The sequence below is a fragment of the Heptranchias perlo genome, chromosome 30 (genome assembly GCF_035084215.1).
Source record: "Heptranchias perlo isolate sHepPer1 chromosome 30, sHepPer1.hap1, whole genome shotgun sequence".
NCBI classification, from domain to species: Eukaryota; Metazoa; Chordata; class Chondrichthyes; order Hexanchiformes; family Hexanchidae; genus Heptranchias; species Heptranchias perlo.
Genome location: NC_090354.1, coordinates 22102720 through 22120955, shown reverse-complemented (window position 1 = coordinate 22120955; position 18236 = coordinate 22102720). Strand labels below are relative to the sequence as shown.

Genomic DNA, 18236 nt, shown 5'->3' with positions numbered 1-18236 from the left:
AAATATATAGATGGAAGAATCATTTATTGGTCTGCAATTAGTATCTGGTGAGAGGCGAGTTCAGAGACACCATTACATTAGCTAATTCGTAGCAAAGCTTAAAAAAAAATCAGATGCTGTGCTTGACTGTAAATCACTCACTGCTTCCAGGGTTCCATTGGTATGCACAGAGAGCATCTTAGTTAGCAGTGTTAATACTATTAGTGTCTGGAATCTGTACTGAATATTAATCACAACAGTAGTGCATTACTGTGGATGACTTCATACAAATTTCATTATCACTACAGATGAGCACAAATCTGGAAAACATTTTTTGAGTTGGTCTGAATCTGGTTCAGTGGGCCGTTCTAAAATTGAGTTTTCTGTGTTTTGGGTCCGCCAGGGGTAAAAATATTTCAAAATAGCTGCCCGTCATAGCTCCATCCATTTGATCACAAACATGGGAGGGTGGAGGTATAGAATCAAGGTTCATATCCACTGTATGGGTGTGTTTCCAGGTACTGAGGCCATCCAGTCTAAAGGTATTAAAGAGGTATGACGAATTGGTCAATCAGCACAACCTCTTCCTTAAAACTTAATGATCAGGAGGACAATGTTTTCTGTCAGAAGAAGAGCGATTTCAAAGAAAATCTGTAAAATGGCAGAATTGACAATTCTTGAGTGCATAACCAAAGCAAATAACCATCTCTGGCGCTAAGCCAGATCTGGGTTTGTACTGTTGCTTTTCCTTGTTATTTTATCAGTTTCGGTTTGGCTTCACATTTGGTGCCTTATATGGATTTGGATCAACCAAAGTAAATGTCCAAACCGAAGCCAGTTCATTCGTCCTTGATTGTTACACCATTTTGCAACAGGGACAGTGATTTTCTTCTGAATGCTAATGACAGTCAACTTCTGAAATAGGAACTGGGTAATCATTACAATGCTTGAATATATGGAATGCAATACTGGTAGTTCCATGTTATCTCATAATCCATTTCCCATTGCCATCCTGGGCTCTTAGCAGGGAGCCTCAGTCAACGGGAGCACAATTCAGTGATTGGGCGCTACTGTGTTGTAGTCCTATCTCCGACCAACACTCCTGTCAGGGGAGGCTTCCTGGTAGGAGTGCAGGATCATTGAATATACCCAGTGCAAATTGTGCTAAATGCAGTAGGCCAGAATGAGCAGAAAAACTGGTTATGAAAGGTTTCAATTAATTCTTCGGTTAATGGGGCATGACAACAACTTGGATAAATCAGGGTCTGTAGGGATTCACAAGTGATTTTCAAGTTCATGGCTCTAGCCTATTTCTGATTAAAGTTTATTGTCCTGTCTTAAAAAGCAATCGGTGCAAATAAAACAATTAGCTCAGCAAAATTAATCTCTTCCAGTAGAGTACTGGTTAACGCATTTGTGTAAAATTCCTTCATGCGCTTTCAATACAGTCATTAACCTATTTATTTTACTTGAGTTAATGATTGTTAAAATGGTGAACAAATGAATTTTACACATGTGCGTTAACCAGTGCACTATCGAATGAAGTTAACCCACATTTCATTTCACCTCAATAGAATATTCCTCCTCACCCATTTATACTAATTACCTCCATTCTCTTTAATTTGTTATAACTTCAATTTTTTATTCACTTTGTAAAATATCCGTTGATGGTGGTAGTTCTTGCTTATTGACCTTGGAATAGTCAAAGCTATTTTGTGAGGCACATAGTGTAGTTTCACTCACACAAAGGAGCGTGGGTGACAATGACTGACATTTGTACTTAGGAGCAATGATCCTCACCCCGGCTACCAACAACTGAAACAGGTCAGACTGATGTGTGGGGTGACGAGAAGTATAACTAATTGGCACGTTCTCCTGAATGTGCTGGTTTCAGATGAGTGAACCTGGGCAGATTTGATCCCCTAGAAGTGTGCCAGATGTTTTCTTGTGTCAGGATTTTATGAGAATCTAACAGAACTTCAGGGTTTGTTGATGGCTCCATACCTAGACAGATACAAAGTCAAACATGTGATTACAGCTGACTCTCGGACATTGGGAGAAAAAGAGCCATTCAATAAAACCTACTCTTTATAATCTGTGGCTTCCCGCCCAAAAAGTTACAGGATACAATATGAATACTTGTGGGATATCATTCATAATCCTATGAATTGCCTGTCTTGAGGACAGAGTTCAAAGTGAGTCTGGTCATTGCCACAAGTTGAATCTGCATTATATCTCAAGGCCTTCATAATGCATTTTGGTTACCATTAAGAATTAATTAAGTAAAGTTATTTAAATGCAGCTTAAAAAAAGGAGGGTTTACTAGAGCACTAGATTCCTTTGTACTTTGGTTGCAATGTCGCAGAAAGCAGTGAGATTGCTAATTAGTCCATTGTTATGTGATGTGAGTTTAGAAAGTATATATTTTGAACAACCCCTTCAATCAAATTTTCAAAGGAAAAATCATTCCAGTAATGAGAATGTAATGGATTATGAAAAGTGTTTAATTTTAATGGCATTCTCAAGTATGGTAATAACGTATGTTCCCAGCTTGACTTTGCTTTCCGGTTCTCTCGTACACAGAGGTCGCACATTTCAGTGCAGTCACAGTGCAACAGCCTACGTTGGAGGAATCTGCTCTTTATCTAAAGGAGGAGGCATTAATGAGGTTTGTTGTTTTTTGCCCTGTTTCCTACTACTGTAGTTTTGTCTGTATTCTCCTTCCCCTTTCCATTTTAACAAAAATGACAACCCGCCCTTGTTTCTACACACGACTAAAAATGCATTTGTCTTTCTCTTTACCCTTGAATCGTCTGTTGCAATCTGTAGCATCAGCACTTAACAGACACCAACTATTAACTTTTTTGTCACACAGATCCTTCCAGGCAACGGCAAGGACCAGCCAGTTTGCTGCATAACTGATACATGTTTTGACACGTCAGAGACTGGATTAAATTCAGCACTGGGATGCAGCAGGAGCAGGAGACACACACACAAGGGTAGATTTAGGTCTTCAATGCCTGGGGTGGGGGGGTTAAACTGGTGAAGCTGGTCGCCCACCTTTTATAGAACGCGCCCGATTTTCAATCCATTGACATCAGTGGAATGAAAATCAGGTGGGTGATCCACTCTGCCACATTGCTGGTGAACACCGCAATCTACCCCACAGAGTGTTGTGAAAGATATTGCACTCATAGAGTACAAGGTCCCTTGGATCCATCAGTGTGGCCATTCAAGTATCTGTGCAACATCCCATGGTGCTTGTCAACAGAAAAGGTTACCACTGTATGAACAGCAAAATGATCTGCACTCACCGCCAAAGAATTCTGAATGTCATTGCACCTGTCCAAGGGAGTGTCCACGATGTTTATATTGTAAAGGGATCATGGATTTCCCACTTATTTCAGGGTAACAATAGGTTGAACAGTTTGTTCCTCAGAGATGTAGTTTACCCACTTAAAACATGGCTCTCGACACTGCTACATAAGCTCTGTTGCCCTCAACAAAGTATCTGCATGTTGCACATGAGAGGCAGGGATTTCAACAAGCAGGCATTCGGTGCGCTGAAACAATGGGTCTGATGTTTAGACTCGATTAGAGGCTAGTAGTGGTGTGCTGGAGAACAGATGTGGATAGAACTTAGTTATAGCATAACCCATCGCACATGAGCTTCCAAGAATTACATAGATGATTCCTGACAATTCGCAAAAAAAAATGGGCAAAAGATTTCAATCCCATTTAACCTGCCTGAATTTCGCCTTATGCGTGTAAGATTGCCTACCGATACTGAAGTGCCATGTTGAGTAGACAGTGCTAAGGCTCATAACAGTGCAATTATTGAATACCAAATGGAGGCCAGGATGCTGCGATGAATGTCTCCTGTTCAACAGCTGTAAGTGAACTGAGTTGGGCTAGTCTTAATCTGGTTCGATGTGGCCATGGGTACGGTGGCATAGTGGTTATGTAACTGGGCTAGTAATCCAGAGGCCTGGACTAAATCCAGAGTCATGAGTTCAAATCCCGCCACGGCAGCTGGCGAATTTAAATTCAATTAATTAATTAAATTCAATTAATTAAAAAAAATAAAATCTGGAATTAAAATACTAGTATCAGTAATGATGGCCATGAAACTACCGGATTGTCGTAAAAACCCATCTGGTTCACTAATGTCCTTTAGGGATGGAAGCCTGCCGCCCTTACCCGGTCTGGCCTATATGTGACTCCAGACCCACAGCAATGTGGTTGATTCTTAATTGCCCTCTGGAATGGCCTAGCAAGCCACTCAGTTGTAAAATCTCACTACGAAAAGTCATAATAAGAATAAAACCGGACGGACCACCCGGCATCGGACCACTAGGCACCGGACACAACAACGGCAAAACACCAAGCCCAGTCGATCCTGCAAGGTCCTCCTTACTAACATCTGGGGACTTGTGCCAAAATTGGGAGAGCTGTCCCACAGACTAGTCAAGCAACAGCCTGACATAGCCATACTCACAGAATCATATCTTTCAGCCAACGACCCAGACTCTTGCATCACCATCCCTGGGTATGTCATGTCCCACCGGCAGGACAGACCCACCAGAGGTGGCGGTACAGTGATATACAGTCAGGAGGGAGTGGCCCTGGGAGTCCTCAACATTGACTCTGGACCCCATGAAATCTCATGGCATCAGGTCAAACATGGGCAAGGAAACCTCCTGCTGTTTACCACCTACCGTCCTCCCTCAGCTGATGAATCAGTCCTCCTCCATGTTGAGCACCACTTGGAGGAAGCACTGAGAGTAGCAAGGGCACAAAATGTACTCTGGGTGGGGGACTTCAATGTCCATCACCAAGAGTGGCTCAGTAGCACCACTACTGACCGAGCTGGCCGAGTCCTGAAGGACATAGCTGCTAGACTGGGCCTGCGGCAGGTGGTGAGCGAACCAACACGAGGGAAAAACTTACTTGACCTCGTCCTCACCAATCTACCTGTCGCAAATGCATCTGTCCATGACAGTATTGGGAGGAGTGACCACCGCACAGTCCTTGTGGAGATGAAATCCCGTCTTCGCACTGAGGACACCATCCAACATGTTGTGTGGCGCTACCACCGTGCTAAATGGGATAGATTCAGAACAGATCTAGCAGCTCAAAACTGGGCATCCATGAGGCGCTGTGGGCCATCAGCAGCAGCAGAATTGTATTCCAGCACAATCTGTAACCTCATGGCCCGGCATATTCCTCACTCTACCATTACCAACAAGCCAGGGGATCAACCCTGGTTCAATGAGGAGTGTAGAAGAGCATGCCAGGAGCAGCACCAGGCGTACCGAAAAATGAGGTGCCAACCTGGTGAAGCTACAACTAAGGACTACATGCATGCTAAACAGCGGAAGCAACATGCTATAGACAGAGCTAAGCGATTCCACAACCAACGGATCAGATCAAAGCTCTGCAGTCCTGCCACATCCAGTCGTGAATGGTGGTGGACAATTAAACAACTAACGGGAGGAGGAGGCTCTGCAAACATCCCCATTCTCAATGATGGCGGAGTCCAGCACGTGAGTGCAAAAGACAAGGCTGAAGCGTTTGCAACCATCTTCAGCCAGAAGTGCCGAGTGGATGATCCATCTCAGCCTCCTCCCGATATCCCCACCATCACGGAAGCCAGTCTTCGGCCAATTCGATTCACTCCACGTGATATCAAGAAACGGCTGAGTGCACTGGATACAGCAAAGGCTATGGGCCCTGACAACATCCCAGCTGTAGTGCTGAAGACTTGTGCTCCAGAACTAGCTGCGCCTCTAGCCAAGCTGTTCCAGTACAGCGACAACACTGGCATCCACCCGACAATGTGGAAAATTGCCCAGGTATGTCCTGTCCACAAAAAGCAGGACAAATCCAATCCGGCCAATTACCGCCCCATCAGTCTACTCTCAATCATCAGCAAAGTGATGGAAGGTGTCGTCGACAGTGCTATCAAGCGGCACTTACTCACCAATAACCTGCTCACCGATGCTCAGTTTGGGTTCCGCCAGGACCACTCGGCTCCAGACCTCATTACAGCCTTGGTCCAAACATGGACAAAAGAGCTGAATTCCAGAGGTGAGGTGTGAGTGACTGCCCTTGACATCAAGGCAGCATTTGACCGAGTGTGGCACCAAGGAGCCCTAGTAAAATTGAAGTCAATGGGAATCAGGGGGAAAACTCTCCAGTGGCTGGAGTCATACCTAGCACAAAGGAAGATGGTAGTGGTTGTTGGAGGCCAATCATCTCAGCCCCAGGGCATTGCTGCAGGAGTTCCTCAGGGCAGTGTCCTAGGCCCAACCATCTTCAGCTGCTTCATCAATGACCTTCCCTCCATCATAAGGTCAGTAATGGGGATGTTCGCTGATGACTGCACAGTGTTCAGTTCCATTCGCAACCCCTCAGATAATGAAGCAGTCCGAGCCTGCATGCAGCAAGACCTGGACAACATCCAGGCTTGGGCTGATAAGTGGCAAGTAACATTCGCACCAGATAAGTGCCAGGCAATGACCATCTCCAACAAGAGAGAGTCTAACCACCTCCCCTTGACATTCAACGGCATTACCATCGCCGAATCCCCCACCATCAACATCCTGGGGGTCACCATTGACCAGAAACTTAACTGGACCAGCCATATAAATACTGTGGCTACGAGAGCAGTTCAGAGGCTGGGTATTCTGCGGCGAGTGACTCACCTCCTGACTCCCCAAAGCCTTTCCACCATCTACAAGGCACAAGTCAGGAGTGTGATGGAATACTCTCCACTTGCCTGGATGAGTGCAGCTCCAACAACACTCAAGAAGCTCGACACCATCCAAGATAAAGCAGCCCGCTTGATTGGCACCCCATCCACCACCCTAAACATTCACTCCCTTCACCACCGGCGCACTGTGGCTGCAGTGTGCACCATCCACAGGATGCACTGCAGCAACTCGCCAAGGCTTCTTCGACAGCACCTCCCAAACCCGCGACCTCTACCACCTAGAAGGACAAGGGCAGCAGGCGCATGGGAACAACACCACCTGCACGTTCCCCTCCAAGTCACACACCATCCCGACTTGGAAATATATCGCCGTTCCTTCATTGTCGCTGGGTCAAAATCCTGGAACTCCCTTCCTAACAGCACAGTGGGAGAACCGTCACCACACGGACTGCAGCGGTTCAAGAAGGCGGCTCACCACCACCTTCTCGAGGGCAATTAGGGATGGGCAATAAATGCCGGCCTTGCCAGCGACGCCCACATCCCGTGAACGAATAAAAAAAAAAATGTGTGCTCAATACAAAACCGTCTGTAACCTGCATTGAACTGACAGTCTTAGCCAGAGCAAGCCATGAGGGTGGCCATCTTGGGAAGTGGAAAGTCCTCAGCTGATGAAGTTATGGTTGGGATCAAGACATGTTGTGTGAATAGGGTACAAGGAGCTTTACTTTGCTTCTAACGGTGCTACGCAATAAAAGGAAAGCAAGTAAATGATGGGCGTCGATGGTGAAACAACGGTCAAGAAATTCCTCGGAGCTGCTCCCGCTCCGACAGCGTTACTTCGCCTGAAGTGCGGGCGTAAACTAGGTTTCTGCCATCCGGCAAAGTAATGTCGGCAGAGTGGGAGCAGCTCCAAGGAATTTCCCGGCCAATCTTAGCATTTCCAAAACATATGGAAAGAAAATCATTTTTTGGAGATCATATCGGGGTAAACTTTAGTCTTCAATGTTCCTGGGGTAGATCTGGGAGCACATACAGAAATTTGGACATGGGACCCCATGATTAAAATTCTCGATGTACACTCTCACCACACACAGCTCTGCACTGGGAGCACTGAATCTGTACCTGGAAATGTACCCATTGGATAGATAATATGGATGTTTTCTAAAATGATTTGAGATGTTCCCCATTTAATCCATTGCTTGTACTCTGAAGGTGAGTATGTTTTATTATAAGACGTTCTTTGAAGGAGTTAATTACAATTTTTAACAAGACACAAAATAAATATTTCACAATCCTTGGGCATGTGGAAAGTGAGATTATACAGAAGATGAATGTTGTTTGATTTGCAATGCAAATGATGTGTGGCTGCGAGCTGCTTTGTGAAAGCCCTTTTGTTATTTATGGATTGAGACTTATTTTTCGGCTGGTTCCTTTCAGTATGGAAATGTTGGTGCAATGGCTGTCACACTTGCACAGAGCTTGGGCCAGAACCTTGGAATGATGTGGAATAAACCGCGTGCAGGACCCGGTAAGTTATATTTACGGTTGAATTCTATACTGATTGTGCATTCGAATGCATAAGGTGGAACATAACTAAACATAGGAACAGAAGTTCTACATTATTCATTCATCTCAGCATTTTAAAGTCTTAGATCGTGTTTCTTATTTAGATGATCCCCATTTAGATGTTATTTAGATGAGCATTGATACCATCTTGTACAATCTCTTGCGCATTTTTCCATTACTTTATGTTAGAGTAACTGGTCTGTAGTTCCCAGAATTGTGCCTCACTCCTTTTTTAAATATTAGGATAACATTTACTGTCCCCCAGTCCTCAGGTACAATTCCTGTAATTACATAACTCCCGAAACTGCACCTATTTCCCCTCTCATTTCCTTGTAGGTTTGAGGATGTATGGCATCTGGTTCAGATCGCAGGCACTAAAATCAAAGCCTTGTATGAACAGAAATAAATTGTTCTATACATGACTGAGGTGATCACTTTATAAAAATATGATTTTTAAAATAAAAATTGCCCTTTTTGGGCAGCAGCATTATTTTACAATGATAAATCTAACTATCATTACTTATTAAGGACCCATTTATTTTCTACACTGCTCCATAGCCCAGTTCTAAGGAGGTGAGTGAGAGTGGGTTGGGTTGCTCTCTGTCTGGTTTCCCTCCTTCCATGATGAAGTGTCAGATCTGCACTTACTGCCTGTGGCATAGTTTGGATTGGGAAACATAAGAACATAAGAAATAAGAGCAGGAATAGGCCATGCGGCCCCTCGAGCCTACTCCGCCATTCATTAAGATCATGGCTGATCATCGAGCTCAACTCCACTTTCCCATCCGATCCCCATATCCCTTGATTTCCTTGGAGTCCAAAAATCTATCGATTTCAGGCTTGAATATACTCAACTACTGAACATCCTCAGCCCTCTGGGGTAGAGAACTCCAAATATTCACAACCCTCTGAGTGAAGAAATTTCTCCTCATCTCAGTCCTAAATGTCCGACCTCTTATCCTGAGACTCGCAATGTTGGGCAACACGGAGTGAACCCATTTACTGCGATTCTGTAACAGCCTCGGTGTGACCACCTTGTAAAAAGAACTAGAAGGGTCTTAAGTTGGGCCAAATTTGAGTAAATTGCTCAAACTGTAAGAATGTTATTGTGCATCACATCCTCCACACTGCAAACAATAACAGTTTCTAAGGCACATTGTAGATTATGGATTTTTATGCATTAATATAAATAACGCTAATTCTATTTATATAGGCTCATAACTAGCACATTAAAGATTAATGTAAACCATACTAAATACTTATAATGGACTATGTACCGGCTTTAATAACCGTTTTGGAAGCTCTGTTTTCTTTTACTTCATCATATTTGAATCCTAGTTACCTGTATAAGTGACATCAATGGAATAGAAATCACAATTATATTCACTCTTTCTCGTGCACTCTCACGCACTCTTTCTCATTCTTGAAGGGAGAATTCTTAAGGTACCTCCACTTTATTCACAATACTGTATTGCTACTAGTTTGATGACTATAATGGCTTATTTTGTCTTCAAAATAGCCACACCATTCAACAAACCAGCTGCTATACAGTTCAAGACTGAATCTGTCATGCCACTCTGTGGCAGTTTTCACTGACTACACATTATAAGCTGTCGAAATACAGTGCACACTGGATAAAACATTTCATGCATATCCGACGCAGCATAGCTAAATGTATACTACTGCAAATCCCAGTACCTAGATTGTACATATGATAGAAACTGGCTGAGTTGTGCTACATATCAATCAAAGCTGAGAACCTTGTATTTAAGAGCCAGATAAGCTGCCTTGTGATGAATCTGTTTCTATGCCAGCTTCAATCTGCTTCACATTGGTAGTCGGAGGCCAGAGCAGACCTGATTTCTGTCTAAATCTGACCTCCAGGTGGCAGTGTAAACTCGGCCAACTCTGCATCTGAACATATTTTTAAAACTCTTGTGAATTTTATGCTCATCAATGTGAGGGATATTAGTGCTAGGAGATGGAACACTTTCCGTTCCAGGCACCCAAAGCTAGTGTCAAGTACTCCCAGGCTTGGTTTAGCTTGGTTAGCTGCAGAGTAAATCATTTTATTCTCAAGGTAAAGGAGTAAAGGAAGTACTCTGCCCAACAATGTGCTTAACCTCAGAAGAATGTTCCCTATTGCACCAATGGGACATTTTTCTATTTTCTACACTAACCATCCTGTGACCTCTCTGCATTTTAAATTTAACTTGGCCTTTTAATGACATAATCCCCCCTCAAGGGTAGTACAGGGTAAACCATTATATCTGTGCCGTTCTGCCAGCTGTATACAATAAACAGAATGCCAGGGCTTTGTGCATACATGGGCAGTGTCTTGCACATAGTTACAACGTATGGCATTTGACGACATGGGGAGCATTGGGATGGCCGTACAAAAGCAAACAAAAAGTTACACCCTTGGAGCTACCTATTGAAGTCCCAGCAGTATAAATGTGACAACCTTGCTTAATCTGGCCTAATGGGCAGGAGCACTGAGTCTGGATTAACTGCTTAGACTATTGGCAGGTCCAGGGAATTGACAGTCTCCATATACATTTTCAGCTCACACTCTGACACTGAAACTCATAACAGTATTTCGGTATTAAGGATACAAAAATGTCAGGAATAATTTTCTTCTTGTGACATTTACTTTAAACTGTGGCTCCCCAACGACTCGTTGAATTTATTCAGTGAATAGCTGAGCCTCACAGAGCACAAAGCCCCCAGGTTCGTTCCCCAGTGTGTGTTGTGTTAGCTGATCTCAGCCAGTGTGATGGTAGTGACACTACAATATCAGTCAGTGGGACTGGTTAGGGAGAGAAAGTCAGCCAGGGCTTCTGCTCCTGAATTCTATCCAGCGACACATGCCAGAAGATTGGGCTCGGCTGTGATGTCCCCTATGGTTGAATGGCCTCCTGTCCCTCACTAACATGGATCGCACATGAATAACGGTTACTTGAGGGAAGGTCTTGGAGGTACCCACAGAACCATACATATGCAAGGAGTCGACACCCTCAGGAGAGCAGGGGGAAGGAGACAATGGGCAAGAAAAGAAAATAGTAAATGATAAAAATCAACACCAATAGCAATTATAAATAATAATTTAAAAGTATAAACTCCCTGGGTTGGATTTTTTTTCTTTACCTCAATGGCAGCAGATTTTCAGCAGAAAGGAACTTCCACCTGCCATATGCCTACAGCCTGGGTGTTGGTAATTTGAATAAGTGGGCTGAGCACCAGTAGCGTTTCTGCCACTTCCAGGTTGCCTGCCTCAGGTGATGGGGGAGGAGAATTGCAGTGGGTCTTGTCATAGTGGCACTAGCTGAAAATGTGAATAATGTTTCTCTGATTTTAATTTTCCCACTTTGCCTAGTGTAATCAATTAATTCTGCAATCATTGCACAAGGCAACATGGTGTAGGGAATTTCTTATTTCCTGTGATTCTCGGACACTGGATGAATAGTCAAGCAAAGAAAGTCACCCTCACTCATGGTAGTTTCGTTAATCAAAAGTAATTATTTAATGATTTTATCATTCATACAAGCATTCATGAAGCAAAATCAAACCATACAAATGACTTTCCTTTATAAAATCCCGCTATACACTTAATAATTCGCAATGTTATTATGTAATGACTTAACAATTCATACACAACATCAGGCAAATCATTAATACATATACAACCTTTAAACCAAGGATTTTGCTCAACAGGCCTGAAGGTTGATCAGCTCTTCAGAACTTGAGGTCCTCTTCTTCTTGCGTGATGTTTAACTGCAGTGTGCGTTCCTTGTGACTGCCGGGTTGTGAAGAGACTGTTCTTCTCTCAAAGTCTTTTTATATTGTTTTTTTACCAATAGGACGTAGGATTGGGGAGGTCATTCTTTTTGTCGAATCGCTCCCTGTTGCTATGCCTCAATCATTAACATACTTCAGTGATTGACAGTTTAGGCTTTGATCATGTGACTGGAGACCCTTTGATGCAGAAAGGATCATGTGCTCGAATGATGGGTTATAAAAGGGTCCCTTTACTGTCCCTGTTTATGGCCTTTCATATAGAGATAGCCCCTTTCAATTCTACGCAGAGACATTCTTAATGGTCCTTACGTCTCCAATTTTGATTGCTTCAGTGGCTTCAAATCCATTCTTTATACCATTTGATGTTTTACAAATCCCAGTTCTTTTGAACAGATTACCAGATAGGAATGAGAGGCCCATGCTTTTTTCACACCTATCATTGCTTTCCTGATCCAAAGCCTTTGATGTATGTCTTTGTTGCCTTTTCTTACATTACCCCCGGCAGTGTTGAAAAGCTTGTGCTTCCAAAAGCCTATGTGTTTTGAAAGCCTGACAACGTTTTAAGCTCAATATTATCCATCCAGCTTATTTATTTAATAATCTAGATATCTGTTCGCAGTACAAGGTCTTCAATCCTGAAACTCATACTTCTCCAATGACATCAGCGTCAGTGAGGGAAAAACAGGATTTGCGAGAACACAGTTTACCACAGCGCTTTGCAGGCTTTCAAATGTCTTTGTTTAAATGGGGTACAGTTAACCCTTTCCTTCAAATATCTTTTGTTAAAGGGGTTTTGAACCCCACAGTGGCCCTTTCAAATTTAAATCTCCCCAATGGCCTATTGTAACCCTGGATGCCAGGAATGCATTGGCATTCCTACTGCCTACGCAGTGCTACTGCACAATTGATGGGCAACACATCATATGTTTATTCTCAGCATTTGTGTTTAATTGCAATACACCAGTCCATATTTGGCTGGAAGTTTTGTACAACATAACTTCTGGAATTTCTTGAAGAGGTGTTAGGTGGCGAGGAGCCGGCAGAATGGCTTCTTGCCCAATTTACCACCCCGCCTACCCTGGTTTATTGTTGTGACTGAAAAGGAAATTCAGCCCCTTTAAGTCTGCATTCGCTCTCATCTCTCTTCAGTTTACTCCAGATTACCTCATTCTCTCTGCCATTTTTATTAAATTAACTTTAATTTTGTTTCCTTCTATCTATTTTAACCTAATCTATCGATTCTAACCCTTTTGTATGCTGAGAAATAACTTTTGAGACCTTTCGCTTACTTTTTCTTCTGTTAGCCACCTTCCGTTTTGAACGTGGGACATATTTGGCCAAATTTAGACACTAGATTTGAACGCACCCAGAATTTTCTGATTCAAAACTCTTAAAACTGAGGATTCTGCTTGAGTGAGAAGAATGACAAATTCTGCTTTGAACTCTTGCAACGTGACTGCATGTTCAATCACTGAGCTGTTTCCACAGGTGAAGTATGGGTTAATTCACTGCACACTGAGGCACATACCGACTACACTTTCTGAACAATTATATTGTATCAGGCAGGAGATCCTTTTTACCCAACATAGGCCTAGAAATTCGTTCGTGCCGCCTGCCGCGTGCACAAAAGGCCTAAAGCCTGTTTCAGGCGCGGGCCTTGGATGCCTTTTTTTGCCTACACCAATATGGTGGGCGGCGCATTTCTGGCTCGAAATGAGCGTGCGCTGCGCATCATATTGGAGGATTAGCCCGTTTAACAGGTGCGGCACCATCAGATTTCTAGGCCTTAATCTCTGCAAAATGGGCATTCCCCAGATGATTTGGTACCTGTATTTCTCACACTGTATTCTTCTGCTGCCAATCCATTGTATGTGCCTGTGTACCACAAATACATTTCCTGTTTTCCTTCTGCAGGTGAGTGTCGGTGCCCTGATGTCTGGCTTGGTTGTATAATGGAGGATACAGGGTAAGATAATCTTTCTCAAATGGGGACGGTGACCTATTCTGTCTTTTGCATGATGCATATGAAGCATTCGACTGGAAGAAGACCAAATGTTTCATTTATGTTTTAGCAGTGCCATTTGGAAACTGACACTAAACTTCTCTGCCCCTCTGTACAAATGTTGGAAATTAAGTTACATATTGTAATTATTTTTACACTGAAGCACACTTGAATACATTGCAGTCTTCAGTTCAGTGATAAGGGAACTCATTTTCCCTGATATTCATTTCTGGTCTACACATGTGTGCAGCAACAACAGAACGTAACAGAACAAGGGAGCAGCGTCTGGAAATTTGGTCGCTGCTCATTTACATACTGTGGACGTGCACCTGTGATTGGACGCAGCCCATTTGAGGGGGAGGAGTTTTAGATGCCGTTGGGAGATGTAAAGGCCTAGAGGAGCTGGGACTGAAATATATCTTGGGAGATAGTGAATCGACAGCCCATTTTACACACTGCCTAATTTCTTTTCCATTGACTTTACGGGAAAGAAAATCAGGCAGGGTGTAAAATGTGCTGTCAATTTGCTACCATCCGTTTTCACTTCCACCCAAGAAACATTCTGTTCACTGAAGTATGTGGACCCCAGACCCAGCAGCTTACTGAAGTTGGCTGAACTTTGTTGGGGCTGCCTGGAATTTGCCACTGATCATCTTCAAATGAATGACAGGCAGCACAGGGAGTAAAAGCAGGGCCGGCCGCTTTGATGGGATAACAGTTGGGAAAACAGTTGACATCTTGCTGGATGAAGTGGCGAGCATAAGGGAGGTCCTTTTCCCCCGCTATGGGACAGGGTGCAGAGGCTGCGGCTTCAGAAGAGGAAGAAATTCAACAATCACACCAGAAAGGACAAGGTAGGTGAGGGAATAAGCACTGAAAAGAAACACTAGATTAGTTAGAGAGCACAACATGCACCCTCTGATAGGAAAGCAAAGCAGTGTGGGAGCAAACACTAAATTCATAGATACTTCTTCGGATGTGGAAGAATAAAGACTATGGCACAGGGCATTTGGTATTGGAGACCACTTTCATTTCTTTACCAGGTGTAAGTGTTATGCTATTCTGGGCAGAGGACTGATGTTGCTGGTCCAGATGTTCTTTGTTCTAGCCATTGTGATTAACTGAAAAATAGACCCTTGGCTTAGGTATTAGATGGCTGCCAGTGGAACTGCACCAGCAAGAATCAGCGGCTTCAAAGAAAATACAGGCCTCAAATTTACCTGCAGTGATAGACTGCAGAAATCATAATGATGCAAAAGAATTTAGATTGGATCCGCTCCTAATCATTTCCAAATTGTCAGATTTTGACACTCGGAAAAACATCTGTCCAAAGGAACATTGAGTAGAAGATTCAAACTGGTGGGAAAATTATACACAAAAACAGATTTTTGCCCAAAATTCGATTTTCCTCCATAGATGTCTGTTGGAGAATGTACCAACATTTGGGTGATTCTGACCTACATATATTGCAGTCTAAAGTTTTCCAATGTGATTTGGCATTATTGAAGCACTGCTTGCTTCCAAGCTCAACTTTCTCCCCTATATCCACTCCATTACTAAGATACTACATCTTTTCACCCCCCACTGCCACCTTCATCACCTTCATCACCTTGACGATCAACTTCTCGAGCACTGTCCTCATCAGCCTCCCTGCTTTGACCCTCTACTCAACTCACCCACTTCCTCACCTGCACAAAGTCCTGCTCTCCGATCAGAACTGTCCTCTCCAAACTCCACTGGCTCCCTGTGCCTTACTTTCAAATCCCTTCAGGGCCTCACACCAGCCTACCTTAGTGATCTCCTCCTGTCCTACATCCATGCGCACACTTTTTACTCCACTACTTTTGGCCCACTCGTTATGCAGGAAATCCCGAATGAATTCACAGAGCCTTGCCCCCTAACTCCCTGCTTCCAAAACACTTCTCCAAAACCCAGTCTTCAATCGTGTCTTTGATTAACCACTCTAATCTTCTCTTTTTTTTACTTTTCTCCTCTTGCTCAATCTCCACTGATTTGTCGTCCTCAGTGTAAAGCACTGTGAGATGTCTTACTCTTAAGGAGCACTATAGCAGCTGTCCTAATGCAGCCGATGCATCAACAGAAATGGGATCTCCTACCATCTCTGCATTTTCACCTCAGAAGTTCTCCAAGGATCGATACTTGACCCCCTCCTCTTCCTCGTCTACATATTGCCTCTTGTTGACTTCCTCTGTAGGCAGGGGGGTCAGCTTCCATATGTATACTAATAACACCCAGCCCTATCTCTTCACTGTATCCCTCGTCCCCCACAACCGCCTCTGTGTTGGCAGACTGCCTGTATAACATTCAGCCACGGATGTGCCAGAATTTGCACCAGTTGAATATAAAGACGACCAAATTTATTGGTTTTGAGATCCTGCCGAAAACTCCACTTCTTTGCCAGTAGTTTCGTTTCCCATCCTGGATGCTTGCTCATGTGTGCATGTTTGGCATCCTAATCAACTCAGGCCTGAGCTTCATCCCCCCTATACTATCCATCAACAAAACTGCTTTATTCCTTCTTTACAACATTTGTCACCTCCATCCTGTCTCACCCCCATTATCTGCCAAAACCTTTGTCCCCACTGTCATCACCTCTAGACTTAATTTCTCCAAAACTTTCTTCACCTGCCTCTTGACTTCCACCCTCCAAATTGTCCAGAACTCAGCTGTCAACGTCCTGACACACATTAACTCCCACTTGGCCTTTATCCCCATCATGTCTGACTTACACTGGCTCCCTAACTCCAAAGCATTGAACTCAAGGCCCTTGTCATCTACAAATTACTCCATTGCCTCTCCCCATCATATCTTCAGCAATGTCTTTAATCTGTATGAGCCCTCTTGTGACGTCTACTCCTCTGACTCTGGTCTTCTGTGCATGCTTCCCTCGCTCCATTCCACCATTGGTGGCACAGCCATCTACTTTCTGGAACTCCCTTCCTAAATTCCTCCACCTCTCTACTTCTCACTCCACCTTTAAAAACATCCTTAAATCGCATCTCTGTGACCAAGCGTTTGGTCACCACTCTTAACTCCCCCATTAAGGTGTTCATTCCTTTCTTGCACTGTGGAGCACTTAGGGATGTTCTTTCTATGCTAAAGGCACCGATAAGTGATCTTGGCACAGAGATCTAAGATGCTGTAAGCACCTGTACTCAAATGAACTGACCTCTCATGATAATCTAAGTCAATTAATTTTATTATCTTTTTGGCACTCCTGCTCCATCTATATGGTTGGGGACTGGTTGCCAGCAGTTAGTGAAGGGTTGTTGGCTGCCTATGAAATGCCACCATCTTCTTCTAAATGCAATGAGGCTTTAAATCCTCATTGAAGAATTGGCCTTTGGAAGCCTCCTAAAAGGTGGGCTGCAAAGCAAGGGTGGCCTGATATTGGAGAGATAGCCACATCGACTGAACACCCATTTCCAGCAGACATTTCAGGGGCAGACCCCATTTAACATGAAAGTGTTGAATCAGGTCTCCCCTGAAGTGCTTGTTAGAAATGGACATTCAGCAGCTGGGGTGCTGCTGAAGGACTCCAGCCACATTATGCCAAGACCCCCTAATTTGGGTGCTTATTGAGGCTTGCACACAGTTGGTACACAGAGACCTACTGCCCTAGGTGCTTCCAGCCTGCATTTCCCTATGCTTAGCACATCAGGCACGAGGTAGGCCTTAGACCTCCACAAGTCCCTGGTACCTGTAGTACTACAGTGGTCCAAACACTCCAGGCCACATTATCAACCCCTATACAAATGCAGGCTGTTGTTGCTGGGTTGGTTTTAATTTTTTTTTTAATTACAATGGAGTCTGGAGATATCAAAGTCCCAGGAACCTGACAAAACCTTTCATATATTGAGATTTTGACATAAGGATATTTCTGCTCCTGGCCTAGTCCTGCTTACCTAATCTGTCCAGCTCTGTCAGGCTACCTGCATTTGCTTCTCCACTGTCTCTCATTTGTCACACAGCTTATCTGACATCCAATACTGGATCAGCAAAAATTTCCTCCAACTAAATATTGGGAAGATCGAAGCCATTGCCTTCGGTCCCTGCCACAAACTCCGTTCCCGAGCCACCAACTCCATCCCACTCCCTGGTCACTGTCTGAGGCTGAACCAGACTGTTTGCAACCTTGGCGTCCTATTTGACCTT

At 43.8% G+C, this 18236-nt stretch overlaps 1 protein-coding gene across 1 annotated transcript in view; it reads left to right on the top strand.

The window, feature by feature from the left end:
• Positions 1-18236, top strand: part of adam11 (ADAM metallopeptidase domain 11) — a 133941-nt gene that overhangs the window by 82896 nt on the left and 32809 nt on the right. The window contains exons 12-14 of the mRNA XM_067969168.1: positions 2563-2647; positions 8132-8222; positions 13973-14024. Coding sequence (XP_067825269.1) covers positions 2563-2647; positions 8132-8222; positions 13973-14024 — 228 coding nt within the window. The remainder of the gene's footprint in view (positions 1-2562; positions 2648-8131; positions 8223-13972; positions 14025-18236) is intronic.